Below are 16,598 nucleotides of genomic sequence, written 5' to 3' on the forward strand. Positions count from 1 at the left end.
ATCTTTAACAAAAGTTGGGGGGGGGGGTTGCATTCCAAGAAATATGGGGTTGTGAGGCCATTATTCTGGGATACTAGCTGAATGATCCCGATGTTGTCTAGCAATATGCCCCCAAATCTAAATCTCTAAGTAGCTATTCCACTATAAATGGTAAGTGTGGAAAGGCACTTATTGAAACATCTACAGATACTGCTTCCAGTCCCACCTTTTGCCCTTCTGACTGAGCACTTCGCAGTAGTCTCTGCCGTGTAGCGGGTGGAACAGGACTGAAGCAGCAACCCCTGTCTTCACCAAACATTCACCCAGCCAACTACACAATGCATACAACAGGAGACATGGCTTTTTGCAGAGTTTCTAAACTTGCAAGGCAGGAGTTGTGCGGGCAAGCTTTGAACACAGGTTGGCTTTGGCTGGAGGCTGCTGCCATGATCTTGCTTCGCCCTCTCACAACAGGTGTTTATTGAACACATTGTACATATTTTGAGTGTCAGCCAGCGGACTTGAGTTCTGTTTGGACAATCACTTGATATTTATAAAGCAGCCGTTATATCCTTCATACAGATATTTTTGGACCACTTCACAGCAAAATAACGGAGCTTGCTAATTGGAACTAGGAAGGGATGGACATAGCAGCATGCATAAACCACAGGAAATGTCAGAAAGCAGAAAAGTGCATATATCCATGCAAGAAGGTTGTCAAGGGGATAATTTGACCAATTAATCAAGTGCAGCAATGACGTATCAATGAACTGGGCGCTGCATCCTCCTGTCCAGAAGATGTAAGGTGGTTACATCTTCTGAATGGATGAGTGGGATGCAGATAACAACTGCAGCACAGCACAGTTACCGCCTTGCTCTTGTACAACCCTCGACTAATAAAACAGAGCAAAACACTGTGTTAATTAAAGCACACAAGTCACGCGGAACAATGCCCAAAGGATGCAAAGCAAGCTGGTCACAAGTCAACAGAAGGGTGCTGTTGTTATAATTATGGTATGTGGAATGCAAAGCTGCTGAAACCATAGTCTGTCTCTGCAGTTTCCCAGTTCATGTACTTAACAAAGACAGAGGAGATGTGAGAATCTTTAGACACCTGAAGGTTGCACAATCTGTTTCAAGCAGATGACATGGTTCCCCCTCCCCTTAATCTCACTCCGTACATGTGAGGTGATAAACCTTGCCTACCTGAAAGGAATATTTTAAATTATTGTAATGTATCCACTCATCATGTAGCCCCCCCACCTTAAAACATGACAACCAATAGCTAAAGCATCTCCAAATAGATGCCCGCCCTTGCTTTTGGTTCATATTTCTAATTGTTTATATATTCCTTTTCTATCTGTTGGTTGTTGCAGTTATGTGTATTGATATATTCTCTTTTGTACAAATTAGGGTAAATTTATCAGAATCCATTTTGGAACTACAGGCAAGCTATCTTCAGCGGATATTGAAATTTGTAAGCAACATGCTAATTTCTATACTTACTTGAGCTGTATATTCAGATTGCATGTTTCATCCTATTACTCAATGTAATTCTTCATTACCCAACCAGATCTACTAGAGAAATCCCGAGTTATTTTCCAACAACCAGGTGAAAGGGACTACCATATCTTCTACCAGATCTTGTCTGGGAAAAAGGCAGAGCTACAAGGTAAGAGAAAAGAAAGACGTGGTGTGTGCAAATTAAGAAATGCAATATGATCAGCAGTGCTGGATTAAAGAATGAAAAACTAAAGACAGATGATTTGCAGAACACAATTAGGTTCAGTGGCGGGTTGTTGTTGTTTTTACACTTTTTGTAACTGCTTGTTGGTGCAATCCTATGCACACTTTTATGGGAGTGAGCCCCATTGAAGCAAGTGGGGCTTACTTCTGACCATGCACACACAGGATTGCACTGTAAAGTTACAATCAACACCCCACAATGGTCATAATTCAAATCAATGAAAGCTCTGCTTTTCATTTTTTCATTTGGGGTATGTTCACATTGACAGCTCAAAACACGGCAAGGTCGGTCCCCTCCTCTGCTGTGTTTGAAGCCTCAATTTACATGGTTTTGTTCACCTAAGAGAGAATTCTTTACCCAATACTCAAGAGCTTTTTGGTTTTCCTGTCTCTGAAACCTCACCCCCCCCCCGCCATTGAAGCTGTCACCCGCATGTGCGCAATGGCTGTCTCGAATGTTCAAACCATTCTGCAATATAAAGCAAATGTGGCTTAATTTTTCTAATTGAATTGAAACTGGTTTGAGAAGCTACAGGGCTGATCTGGTTTGGGACTAATGTTGTGCTAATGCATACTAACAGTGGGAGCACACTGGCTTGGTCCATCTGACTTGGTTGCCCCAGCCACGCTGAGCGGCTTTCAACAGATATAAAAACATAATAAGACAGGGTTTGTGTGAACATACCCTTAATATGCCTTTGAGCTTTGCCATGCCCTAGAATGTTATTGGTGCTGGTGCTAAACAAAGAAATCAGCAAAGGTTCCCAGAGTATCTGGCTTCAACCCCATTGGATGGATCTCCTTGCTTGATTCCCTTCCATATATTTTCACTTATTCTTTTTTTGTTTTTGTTAAAAGAAAACCATTTTAATTAAATCTGTGTTTCATTAATTGCTATACTTGGGACCAATTTAATGTGTACATGGCTTCAAACGATAATGTTATATATAGTTTCATTTCATTTTAGAATTGTACACTGCCTTGTAAGGGCATTATGGCCTATAAGACAGTTTAGAATTCCTTTCAATAAACAAATGCTGGAAACCAGGGGGGGGGGGGGTTACAGTGCCCAGGTGCCCATGTTCTGCTTGTGAGTATCCAGGGGAGATCTGGCTGGCCACTGTGAGAACAGGATGCTGGAACTAGGTGGGCAATTGGCCTGATCCAGCAAACTTCTTTTTATGTTCTTATATATTATTCTCTTTGAATCTGTAGATAGGGTTTTGCCTAAGACACATCTTTGCCTCGTGACATTTATCCATGCTGATAGTGAGTTGATACAGATTGCTAGAAATCCCCAGCTAGGCAGTGCTTCTTCTAATATAGCGAAGCATCCCTTTATCCATGCGCTAAATTGCTGCTTGGCAAAAGCAGTAATAATCTCATTTGAGTTCTTGTTATCCCGGCAGAGTGGTCCATCTGCTAAACCCTTAACCCAGTTAGCCTTTGCTGTGGTCTAATTAAGGAAGATTAAAGGAACTGTTTCAAAGTAATTTTGTGCTAACAGGATTTGAACGCAAATATTGTACTGTGAAAATGTACCTTCCACGGTGAATTTATTCCTCTGCTACACATGCTTGCAGAGATGCTTGCCTGCATCAGTCACCACCCAAATTTTTATTTAACTACTACAATCAGTTGCTCATAAGTAGTCAGGGCCGTCTTAAGAATATCGGGCGCCCTGGGGTGAAGATCGCTCCGGTGCCCCCCGCCCCATTTCCCACCGCGGCTGTCTGGTGGGCACAGCGCGGCTGCCATGGGCACCCTGTGCCACCCAGCCTTGCCTTAGAGCCGGCCCTGTAAGTAGTCCTACTGAGGGAGAGAAATTACTGTCGGTAATAATGTCTATAGTACACACATATCCTGTTGTCTTAACAAATCTCCTGAGTCTTCCTTCTGTCTTACTTTTTGGCTAATATTCTTCACTGTCATTTGAATTTCCAGTGCTTTTCTACAGGGGATCAATGCACTGGAATCAGCTGAGGCTCTTTAGTTCAGTGTTTCCCAACCAGTGTGCCTCCAGATGTTTTGGGACTACAACTCCCATCATCCCTAGCTAGCAAGACCAGTGGTCAGGAATGATGGGAGTTGTAGTCCCAAAACATCTGGAGGCACACTGGTTGGGAAACACTGCTTTAGTTGACTTAGAGCAGGCACCCCCAAACAGCGGCCCTCCAGATGTTTTGGCCTACAACTCCCATGATCCCTAGCTAACAGGACCAGTGGTCAGGGATGATGGGAATTGTAGTCCAAAACATCTGGAGGGCCGAAGTTTGGGGATGCCTGAGTTAGAGTTTGTTGGGCCCTGTGCCTTTTATCTGTTGCAGAAGAGGAAGGATCTGAAAGCATGGCACCGTATGATACCAAGTTGACCAAGGTGTGAGACTTGGGGGCTTTTGGCCAAGTGGAATTAGCTGTATGAGCACAAGAGTGACTAGGTGGCACTGTGCAGCAAGGTCCATTAATTTTGACAGGTCTACTCTGAGTAAAACTTATTTGAGCACAGAAATAAAGATCATTTGCAGGTCCACCTCAAGATGAAATCCAGGCACTGCAAGATGTCAGAAGTGGAATACTTATTTAACCCAGCAACATCTGAAGAGCAACAAGTTCCCTAGCCCATATCAAAGTGGTTTGTGGTGGAGGAAACTTTTATGTACTTTTGTGAACAAATAGCAGGTTGGCTCAGAAGAAATAATTGTCCGACTTCAAGTGGTGGTGTCCAACTTCTTTCTCTTGGTCTTTCCTGTGGAAGTCATACATATGGCACGTATAAGTGATCCAATTTAGGAGCTAAAACTCTACACATTTCTGTAGATCTAACTTCTTCCAACGATATTCCACTGTCATTGTGATGCCACCATAAACCTTGTCTTATGACGTTGCACTTATGGGTACATGTTGGCTCATGAGGTACACTCAGTAACAGACCAGATCTCAAGAAGAGAAGCTGTTTTAATTTTTCTTATCTGCAGATATGCTCCTGGTGTCGACAAATCCCTACGACTTCCACTTCTGCTCACAAGGTGTAGTTACTGTGGACAATCTGGATGATGGGGAAGAGCTGCTGGCAACTGATGTAAGATATGATTCATTTTGATTAAAGATTGCAAAATCTTGCAAGCCATCTTCTGTTGCAGATGTTGCTGTGGTTAGATATTTCTTTTGTTCTCACTAAAATTGTGGCAGCAGATTTGAAGCACTGCGCACCCAGCCCATGGAAAACGTGCTGTAGCATAGAGTAGCTGAGCACAACTGTGCTACCAAGTCAGGGCATCTGGTGCACTTCAGTATTTAGGATGCTCTTAGCATAGGGTCCTCATCTTGCTTTAAGTCTTTCAGAGTAGGAAGAGTGGGGAAATGCAGACACAGCCTTAGGGCTATGGTTTCCATTACATTTTGTAGGTTTCCATTAGGTCTTGAGTACATAGGAAAATAATTCTTATCTCTATATGTACAGATATTATAAAAAGCAACAATAAATCTGTGTATCAGCATTAATAATTCTTTAAAACTTGATCTTCCAGGGCGGAGACAGTGGGTGGTACCCATTTTTTTTGTTCCACAAGGGATTTCCATTGAACATTTGATACAACACAGTGGTCATATCATAGAATCATAGACAGCAGCACTAAGAAAAACACACCAGGTATAAGAAGTCCATTTTGATGTAGGGCAGTGGTGGGTAATCTCCAGTCCACAGGCCGAATGTGGCCCTTGGGACTCTTTGCAGGCTATGCCTCTGAGTAGGCCATACTCTGCAGCCTCCTTGAGTGTCTGGGCTGTGATAATGCCTATTGCTTGCCTGCATAGAGGAAGGAGAGACATGTGGCTGGACGGTCACGTAGCCTATTGTACAAAGGTAAGAATCAAATCTGTTGTCTCTGATCCCCCTCACTTTGTTATCTCTTGTCTTGCCCACAACTGGCATGAAGGCCCCAGAAGGTTGTGCATAGGCTGAAGATTCCCCATCTTGATGTAGATATCTATGTAGAGATCAAATATTTTGCTCATTGGAATCTCTGTAGTCAACCTCAAGTAACCTTTTGACAGTTCCCATCAAATGTGAATGGTGCCTTGCTAAGGTACTCTTGGTGACTGTTCCACAGCTGTAAAATTTCTTTCTTCTGGGATTCACAAGATATTGACATCATTATGTGCACATATCCCATAATGTATTTTTAATGCTATCCTATAATGTGTTTGAATGTTATTCCCTACGCTTTTGGTGTTCTTAAGTACTTTGTAATGCATTCACATTGCACATAATGCATATTTTTGGTAGGGACAACATAGCAATCCAAAATAATCCCAATAAGTTCCCCCTGATATTGGTATTAAACCATTCATCCTTTTATAGTCTATTTAGGGGTTGGACAGGGGAGGGATCTTACTGGCTAAGGTACTTCTGTATTAACGCCCCTCATCTGAACAACGGGAACAACAATTTGAGAGAAAGATAAGCCAATGCAAAAAATCACTTGCTTAGTATCCATCAGATAAATTATGTTATTTCCAACAGACCAACTGAGCAGTAAGCAAACAGAGGACTCGTGCATTTTGAGAATGTAGTTTTGGATACGGTAAATGAGCAGAGGGTCCTGGTTTGTGCATATGTTAGAATAGCCCACATGTGGTGTTATACCTCAGTGAAACTGACACACATGCAGGGCACAATGTTTCCAGACCATTGGACAGATTGTGGTCAGTGGTGAGAGTGGCAACACATAGTGAGATTTTGGGTACTCAATGAGAGTAATATAATAACTAAGCAGATTTTTTTTAGGGGGGAGAAAGAATGTAATATTTAAGGGCTTGATTAGATTGATTTTAGCTGCTGAAAGATTTGTGATAATGGAACTGTGGAAAGAGCAATAGGACTCTCATAGTACCTCTCGGTTACAGTAAATCTTGGGAAATTACCATTGCAGAAAAGCTTATACATCAAATCCATTTCATCAAGGAACAAACAAAACAGAGCAATTTTTTTGTACAGATAGGAGTAGCTTTTTAAAATGCTAATAAGATTGACTGGACAAGACAATACATGATTTAGGAAAAAACAACCAATGATTTAAGTTTGTGGGGAATTCCCATCGGTGGAATACAGAAGAAGACTCAATGTCATATTTATCAATCAGGGTGACTTAAAGCATTATAAACAATATTCTTTATCCCCCCCCTATTTTAATTGATTTTCCAATAATATATATTAAATGAACACAATTAAATCCACACAGTGAGAAGGGGTCCACCCTCCTGCTGCCAAAAGTAAGTGTTCTTGTTCATATTATATTGTATGCTCTTCAATCATATTCATTTACTGTCTATTTTTGTCAATCCTTCAAGCAGGGATCTTCTATATCATATCATCACCATCATCTCCATCAATCAAAGGAGACAAGACATACACAAACATAGTTCTGACAAGGAGGAAGCAGCCAGGAAGTCCAGATGGCAGCCAACATAGTGTTCTCCATTCCACATGTGTAAAAAAAATGGTCACTAATTGGCACAGAAAGTATCTGGCTTCTTTTCTCCCCTCTATACTGCCACATCATGGGTTATTTTCTCCTCAAGGAGCTCTTCATACATTGCTAAACCATAAATCTAGTCCTATAGACCTCGTAAATTTCACTAACTTTGGACTATAAAGATTCTCACTACTAACCTTCTGAACAGACCTGTTGTATTAATATATTTATCCGTCTCTTCAAGAAGAGAAAGCAGAGGCAAGTGAAACAACATTGTTTATGATGCCTTAAGTCTCTCTGATTGATGAATATGATACGGTAGCAGTGATTGTCTTCTTCTGTATCAGTCCCATAGCAAAAAAGAATATTGTTACAGGTCTGGGGCAACAGAGTTTGGCGGTGCAAATGCTAGAGTTAGTGAATGCTAGAAATTAGTTAATGGTAGAATTTAGATAATGTTTGGAATATTGAAGGAAAGATGCCAGGCCAGGGCCTCACTTAGGAGAGAAGTTATTAAGAATGGAAAAGGTGCTGGAAGAGAGTCATTAACCCGTCAATAAAAACCATAAACAGGGCAAGAGATTTTCTGATAAGGGCCTAGTGGGGAGCTCCCATGGTTACCATGGGTGGAGAAAGGTGTATGATTTCAGCTTCCATGACATAGGAAAACAGGGAAAGGGGGGCTGTGCCCATGGGGGGGGAGAGAGAGCTGTTTTACATGAGGCTGGGGATTTTTTTTTTCTGGCAAGGGTCTTCGGGAAGAAGGGTGGAGCCAGAACTCCAGGCAGAAGCCATGCAGGGCAGAACCATCTTGGCAGACTGGGACGGAGACTCCAATGCTACACTGCTGTGGGAAGCAAGTCCCTCTTGTGATGTAATGCTCTGAACTCTCTCCAAAGTAGACCCAGGTGTAAATATGGGTACAATAAACCATGGATGGCGGCTAACAGATTGAGGTTGAATCCTGACAAGACAGAAGTACTGTTTGTGGGGGACAGGAGGCAGGCAGGCGTGGAGGACTCCCTGGTCCTAAACGGGGTAACTGTGCCCCTGAAAGACCAGGTGTGCAGCCTGGGAGTCATTTTGGACTCACAGCTGTCCATGGAGGCGCAGGTCAATTCTGTGTCCAGGGCAGCTGTCTATCAGCTCCATCTGGTACGCAGGCTGAGTCCCTACCTGCCTGCGGACTGCCTCGCCAGAGTGGTGCTTGCTCTAGTTATCTCTCCCTTGGACTACTGCAATGCGTTACCTTTGAAGGTGACCCGGAAACTACAACTAATCCAGAATGCGGCAGCTAGACTGGTGACTGGGAGCGGCCGCCGGGACCACATAACACCAGTCTTGCAAGATCTACATTGGCTCCCAGTACGTTTCCGAGCACAGTTCAAAGTGTTGGTGCTGACCTTTGGTGAGACCCTAAATGGCCTCAGTCCAGTATACCTGAAGGAGCGTCTCCACCCCCTTCGTTCTGCCCGGACACTGAGGTCCAGTACCGAGGGCCTTCTGGCGGTTCCCTCGTTGCGAGAAGCCAAGTTGCAGGGATCCAGGCAGAGGGCCTTCTCGGTGGTGGCGCCCATCCTGTGGAGCGCCCTCCCATCAGATGTCAAAGAGAAAAACAGCTACCAGATTTTTAGAAGACATCTGAAGGCAGCCCTGTTTAGGGAGGCTTTTAATCTTTAATAGATTATTTTATTTCATTTTTCTGTTGTAAGCCACCCAGAGTGGCTGGGGAAACCCAGCCAGATGGGTGGGGTATAAATAATAAATTATTATTATTATTATTATTATTATTATTATTATTTATTATATTTTTTCAAGATTGTGCCTTGATTTCCCAATGGAAACACAACCTTGGCTGAGCTCCTGGAACCCCTGGAACCTCAAGCAGCCGCTTGGCGGAGATTGGGTTGGCGTGTAACACTATTATGTTCAGCTGTCATGCCATTGCAGTTGTTGGGCTATTTTTTTGGTCGGTGGTTTTATTTGCTTACCTTAAAAAAGGAAAAACAATCTCTCTCTCTGTGTGTGTGTGTGTGTGCGCGCGCGCATGTGCGCGTGCGCAGTAATAACCAGTAGATTATTAGCGGTAGCAACTATTCTCTGTATTTGAGGAATAGGGCAGATTGAAAATAAATAGCAGAGGCTTCTTGTTCCTCTAGTTTATTTTTTGAAAGATCAATACCAGAACAAGCACAAACATCAGCCGTGCCGTGAAAGAGCTCTAGAAAATAAAGCTGCATGTTGTTTCACAGGCAAGTGACAAAATGTCCTGTTCTTTTTACTTTCCACAGCAAGCCATGGATATTTTGGGCTTTGTGGCGGAAGAAAAGTATGGTGCCTACAAGCTCACTGGTGCCATTATGCACTTTGGAAACATGAAATTTAAACAGAGACCCAGGGAGGAGCAGGCAGAAGCTGATGGCACTGAAAGTAAGTTCTTCAATATCTGCCCAATCACAATGTTCCATGCCCTGTGTTGAGCTGTGAGCCTGCAAGGCAAGGTCTGTTTTAAATGACTGCAGGGATGTTCACAAGTTACATTCAACGAGTGCACAATCTGTGTACACAAATAGCTGAGCTGTGCACATGTACAGTTATTCACAAGTAATGTTCAGCAAGTGTACAGACTGTGCACACAATAATTACATCAAGGCTACGATCTTTCACACTAACACTTGTACATTTGTAGGACCAGCTTATACCTGTGTTCATTGAAACACGTGAATAAGCCTTGTTAAAATCTTAAAGTTTTATTCCTCTCACTTCTGCGATTGTCATTTCCATGTGATTGGAACATACACATCATGACACTTCTGTGTTCTGCATGATGCTGATATTACTCTCCTGGTGGGGGGAGGGGAATAAATGTCAAAACACAACAATAGCAGCAGCTAGACTTTCAGACTCGGGTACTTGGGGTTAGAGAAACACAGTGAATTCAGGAAGGATCTGTGATGTAGAGGTCTGCAGTCTTTTAAATATACAGTGGTACCTCGACTTACGAACAACTCAACAACCGAATTTTTCGACTTACAAATGGGGCAAATGACTGCACGGTTACGAATTTATTGACATCCAAACGGAAACTGCAGCGGTTTTAGATAGGTTTTTTTTTTTTTACTTACGAATTTTTAGATGGGGTTGCTTCGACTTATGAATTTTTCTGTTTCCAATTCATTCCTATGGGAAATCACGTTTCCAATGGCGCTTTTCAACTTATGAATTTTTCGACCTACGAAGGTGCCTTCGGAACGGATTAAATTCGTAAGTCGAGGCACCACTGTATTAAATTCTAGTACAGAGTAGGTGTTAGCTAGGATTTATATTTCCATGCTCCATTGTTGCTCTTTAAAAATGCTAGCCTATCCCAGTAAATGAGTGATCTGTAAATCTAAACCAGTCCAATCCTGTGTCAGTGAACTTGTTGAAATATTGTAACTCTCTATCAGGTGCTGACAAAGCTGCTTACTTGATGGGAGTTAACTCATCTGATATGCTTAAGGGTTTGGTGCATCCTAGAGTGAAAGTTGGGAATGAGTATGTCACCAAAGGCCAAAGTGTGGAACAGGTAAGGAGGTGTTTAAACTACATGAGCCAGCATGATACCAAACCCATATGCTGGGATGGAGAAACATTATTCTTTTGAGGGCTGCAGTTCCCTTGGGAGCAATCTGTCTTGGACTGCGTGCTACTGGGGGGGGGGGGGCTGAAGCCAGCAGTGGAGCTAAAAGTGGGCGGTGTACTCTTTTGAGCTTCAATTTATTACTTGTCTGACCCTTTCCAACAAATACATTGAGCTCAGATTGGCTCACAGTTCTCACCCAAAGTTTGGCGTTGCCCTCACCGGTTTTGGAAGGATCTTTTGGAAAAGTTGCATATGCCCAGAGACTTTGCGCCCACCCACTAGGGGAAATAGGAAGCCCCAAACATTTGTTTTTTTTAGATGCCCCTTTTATGACAAGGTACGCAGAGATACCATTGCCCCCCAACTGGAGGGGCTTGCTGACCTTCCAGATAAGCCTAAACTTAATGCTCTCCTCCTAGGCAAAGATCAAAAGATGACCTGGATGGTCACCAGGTTCTGCGCGCAGATTTGTAGGTGCAGACCATCCTCCTGGAACAAATTAGTCTGCTGGGAAAACAGTCGAAGTGAGCCTCCAGGGTGATAGGGCCAATCTGTATGGTATCTCATACTTTAAATTTTAGGTTTTCATGTGTCTATGCATTTAACTTAATTTTAATTCTTTAGCTGTTTGCTGTATATTGTTTTAAATGCATATTTTTTTCTTGTGAAAGCTGTCCTAGATGTGCCTTTCGAGCTGGTCTTTAACCTTAATAACCAAACAAATGAATGAATGATTGGCTCACAATAATAACAAACTGTTAAAAATTAGCAAACAACATTTCCAGCATATGAATAAACAACACAGCATATGAGTGAGGCAAAAACAACTCAAAAACAATTAATGCAAGAACTATTTGGATACAAGCCATTGTATTTCTTCAGTACACATTTCCTTACCACATTTCCTCAGAAATCAGTGCTACTGATTTTGATACGGATTAGTTGGGCTTAATGTAGAGAAAATTTAAAACCTCCCACAACAATATTATGAAACAGGAAAGTAGCTGGATTTTCATAAAACAAAACTGTAAATCCAGCTTCAAAGATTCCAAAGCTATATTGAAATCCATCTTGCATACAGCTGTATGAGCATATTTATGCCGAGTTGAAACTGCAAAACCTATGGCTTTGGGCAATTATTAAAGCACACATTACCACACCAAAGTCCTTGCCATTGGACAAAGCAGTAAACTATGCAAGTCCAAAATGAACTAGATAAGTTGTCGTTCAGCCAATAATTATGTTGCTTGGTGATGAAAAAATATAATTCCTCCTGCAGATTTCATATGTAGCTATATTTATTCCTGTTTTATAGGTCAGGGACTAAGGGTGAGAAATGATTTGCTTTATCAAGGTTGCATAGTTGGATCAAGTATCCCTCTGTATCGGGCTACACTAATCTTTGTTTTAGGTCAATAATTGTATACTAGGTTTAAACCCAGAATGTCAGTAGATCTAAACCTGGCATGTAGGATGCCCAAAGGGAGTATCTTCCGCAGACTTTTGATCACAAGGATTATTATGGTATTGTGTGATTGTTCTACCTCTCTTCTACAGGTTTCCTATTCTGTTGGGGCCTTATCCAAAGCTGTGTATGATAGGATGTTCAAGTGGCTCGTTACTCGCATCAATAAGACCTTGGACACCAAGTTGCCAAGACAGTTCTTCATCGGAGTGTTGGACATTGCTGGCTTCGAAATCTTTGATGTGAGTAATTGCCTCCCAAAATTTTCATGGTAGCAACAAATTGATTTAAAGTAATCATGTCTCTTAGCTAGAAGATAACATTTGTTGAAAGAGTCATTTATCAATGCTGTATTAGCAGGAATGTCACCTCAGATGTTGCTTGACTCCCATCATTCCTGACCACTGGCCATGTTGGGTGGGGCTGATGGGGGTTAGAGTCCAACAGCATCTGGAGGGCCACAGATTACACACCCATGTCGTACAGCTTGCTGAGTTTATCAGGAGCAATGAGAACTAGTCAGTAATGTACAGTATAGGTGTAGTTTATTTATCATTGACAAGAGCATGAGGAATGTACTCCCAAACCCATCTTGGAAAGCAAGGAACTGTAACTAGAATTATGATTTTGATCTTTTGGTGATGGTAAGAAATAAGCAGTAGTCAAGTTCTCATATGAAAGTTGCAAACTTATACTTGCAACAGGCTTACCAGTGTTCAGCTGACCTAATTTATTTGATCCACCCAAGGGCAGTAGGAATGCACATATAAATACACACACAAAGGCAGAGAAGATGCACATAAATGTTTAACCATAAAAATTAGAAGGGTCAATGAACGATGGATAGTATTTATATAACTTAGCACCATCCTCTGCAAGGAAAATGCAATAGTTTGCACAAATTTACTTCTCATGCTCTTAGCATACATCCCCGACATTTGTAGGACTTCAATTCTCCTGTGCTGGAAAGTGGAAAATATTTGCCTTTTGACAGATACCTTTCATAATGAGTCTACTTCAGCCTCAGTACAGGAAATGTTGGTTAGGCTTTGACTTCAGTTCTGCTCAAAGTATCATCTAACAGCAGTTCCAATGGGACTTAGGCACAAGGGGAACTTCTCTGAATCAGGGCTTCAAAAAAATATGCCGGGCATATTATGTCTGGCACACTTTGGGAATTCAGTGGCGCTCTTCTATCCATATCTGAAAATTAAGCAGTTGTGTTCTGCGCATTAGCACTGAAGTTAGTCTTAAACAGACTTTACATATATTTGCCTTAGTTCTTGTTCCTCTGTAAATTTAATGTTATGACTTTCCTCCCCCTCATAGTTTAACAGCTTTGAGCAGCTTTGCATCAATTATACAAATGAAAAACTGCAACAGTTTTTCAATCACCACATGTTTGTCTTGGAGCAAGAAGAGTACAAAAAGGAAGGGATCGACTGGGTGTTCATTGACTTTGGATTGGATCTGCAAGCCTGCATTGATCTCATTGAAAAGGTATGGAAAATATCATGGGGTTTTCTGTTTGATAGTAGGAAAGGGTTACCATAAAGACAATGAGATCGGGGTGGATTTAGGGGAGCGTGACTGGTTTGGCCACATTGGGAGTGGAGACTTGGGGATGCCACAGGCGGCACCACAACTATGATGTAGAACAGAAGGCAAGATGCAAGGGGGGTGAATTTTGGCATTGCACAGGGCACTGCTGAAATTTGAGACCCCAAGGTCTACCAGTGACATGATGTAATGATTAGCGTGTCTGACTAGGCCCTGAACTAGGTTATGTCTTTGTGCAGCTGTAAAAATTACTGCTTGACCATGGGCCAGTCATTGCCTCTGAGCATAACCTACCTGACAAGCTAGTTTTGAGCATAAAATTGAAGAAGATAACCATGTATGCCAGCTTGAGTTCTCTGAAGGAAAGAAAGAATGCAAACATACATTTGAAGATTGATTTCTTCTACTAGCACCATGACAAACCTAAACAACAGCAATGTACCTGGTACCTTTTGATTCTAGATGTTTCCGCTGGAGATACAGATATATCTATATTTATTCATTTTTCCATAGTTGGCCATGCTCAGAGATGTACCAGTTACATTCAAAACAAATCCTCTTGATCAGTTTTTTCCATTAGTTAGGAGAGACCATTAAACAACTTTTGACCCACCAAGGCAAATGTTGCCTAAGAATGCAAGAACTGCAGAAAAAGACTGGGATGGGTGTCAGTAACTTGGCAAGCCATGAGACACAGCTGGTGGTATGTGCTCATTATGCTGTGTAGTAAGTTATAGAGACCTCAGCTATTATAACGCTGGGTTGTTTTCTGACTGATTTATTGAGAAAAGTAAGTCAATCCAAGTCTTTTGAAAAGCAAAGCATCAATATTGTGTCAGCGATCTGTATAGAATATAATATTTTCACACTGTGTCGTCAAGTCTGATAGCAGCCGGAAAGAGTAATATGTTAACAGCTATGGTGGGTGGGGAGATTCTGCAGATGCAGTATTCATTCATGCTAACCTAAATGACATCCTTGGAAAACAAAACCCTAACATTTATCTCCCTATTGCCATGCATAGCCCTTGGGGATCTTGTCTATCCTAGAAGAAGAATGCATGTTCCCGAAGGCTACAGATATGACCTTCAAAGCCAAGCTGTACGACAATCATCTGGGCAAGTCACCCAATCTGCAGAAACCCAGGCCTGACAAAAAACGGAAATATGAAGCTCATTTTGAACTCCTGCACTATGCTGGGGCGGTAAGTTTTTGGCATTTGCAGATGGGGGCAATTGCATTAACCTCAAAGCCTGAAGCCCTGTTGGAATGAATGGAGCCATGGGCCAAAGTGGTTGCAATGGCAAGGGAGGAATGCCACACTGTGAGTTTTGAAAAGTTAACTTGGGGGTGAAGTCGGTCGAGCATTCTGAGTGTGCTGGAAGCAGTTTGAAATTCTCTGCTCTTGAAACATATGCCTTAGAATTCAACTAAAGAGTCCCTGTCATCGTCTCTAGGCATTATTATTATTGTTGTTGTCTCTACAAAGAAGGACTGAAACTCAGTGGTAGAGCACATGCTCTGCATGCATAAGGTTTAATTCATGTCGTCCCCAGGTGGGGCTAGGAAAGACACCAATCTGCAGCCCTCGAATCGGGAGTGGTGAACATCTGTCACCACGTTGACTAGCCATGATGTGGACAAGTAGTCTGACTCAGTAGAAGGCAGTGTCCCAGGTTCCTAAGGGATAGGAGGAACTGAAAGACTGGGGGGATGCATGGAAGAATGATGTGGTGATTATTTAGGAAAATGGAGATCTGATATTAAGATGAATATATTACTGGGAAGACTCCTGAAGTGACCCATAAAATCCCTCTTAATTACCTCCCTTCTTTCAGATGTCCTTTGGAAACTATATTGTGCAGACAGGCCTTTGCAATATGAATGCTCTCTTTTCAAACCAACCAGTATTTACTGGTTTTTTTAAATTATGTTTTTATGTATGCTTTTTGTTGATTTTATTCTTAGGTGTTGCATTTCTCTTCAATTTTTTTTAATGAAAGTACAGTTTATAAATACGTAAATAAAAATGTAAATAATAGATAAACCAGAATTTTAAATTGTTGTAAGGCATTAGACTTGATTATTTAATCTGTTTTATTGTTTTGCTTCCCTTTCGTCTGTCTATCATTTCTCTCTCTCTCTCTCTCTCTCTCTCTCTCTCTCTCTCTCTCTCTCTCTCACACACACACACACACACACACACACACACACACGCACACACACACTAGGTGCCCTATAACATTATGGGTTGGCTTGAGAAAAACAAAGACCCACTCAATGAAACTGTGGTGGGCACTTTTCAAAAATCTTCCAACAAACTTCTGGCAAGCCTATTTGAAAATTATGTCAGTGCTGACAGCGGTAAGTTGAATGACCATTTCCCTTTAATTCCTAGATCAAAGCTTAGCAGAAATGTTGAGTAAATATACCATCTCATGAGATCTAAAGGTCTTGCTGCCTTAAATGTACTTTTTTTCATAACATCTCTGTGGGGAACAGAGTGATGGCTATTCCTACTGATTCAAATAGTTGGTGCATCATTCAGCTTTCTTTCTGGCTCAGATATTGGTATATCACTCAGCTGCAGCCATAGGCACTATGAGTTACATTTTGAAGGTGCACCCATAAAATGCTTTACAGGTACATCTTTAAAGGCCAGACAATTAGGAATGTCTTTAACACTCCTGATGAATACACCGTTGGGGAAGCTTTTAATGTTTAATAAATTATTGTATTTTAATGTTCT

The 16,598-nt window shown here is 41.7% G+C and overlaps 1 protein-coding gene across 1 annotated transcript in view; it reads left to right on the top strand.

Moving 5' to 3' along the window:
• Positions 1 to 16,598, top strand: part of MYH15 (myosin heavy chain 15) — an 88,080-nt gene that overhangs the window by 15,454 nt on the left and 56,028 nt on the right. The window contains exons 9-17 of the mRNA XM_035115695.2: positions 1,393 to 1,456; positions 1,553 to 1,651; positions 4,701 to 4,804; positions 9,491 to 9,629; positions 10,649 to 10,767; positions 12,382 to 12,531; positions 13,619 to 13,789; positions 14,874 to 15,053; positions 16,081 to 16,213. Of these exons, the coding sequence (XP_034971586.2) occupies positions 1,393 to 1,456; positions 1,553 to 1,651; positions 4,701 to 4,804; positions 9,491 to 9,629; positions 10,649 to 10,767; positions 12,382 to 12,531; positions 13,619 to 13,789; positions 14,874 to 15,053; positions 16,081 to 16,213 (1,159 nt within the window). The remainder of the gene's footprint in view (positions 1 to 1,392; positions 1,457 to 1,552; positions 1,652 to 4,700; positions 4,805 to 9,490; positions 9,630 to 10,648; positions 10,768 to 12,381; positions 12,532 to 13,618; positions 13,790 to 14,873; positions 15,054 to 16,080; positions 16,214 to 16,598) is intronic.

Source organism: Zootoca vivipara, chromosome 4, assembly GCF_963506605.1.
Source record: "Zootoca vivipara chromosome 4, rZooViv1.1, whole genome shotgun sequence".
Lineage (NCBI taxonomy): Eukaryota > Metazoa > Chordata > Lepidosauria > Squamata > Lacertidae > Zootoca > Zootoca vivipara.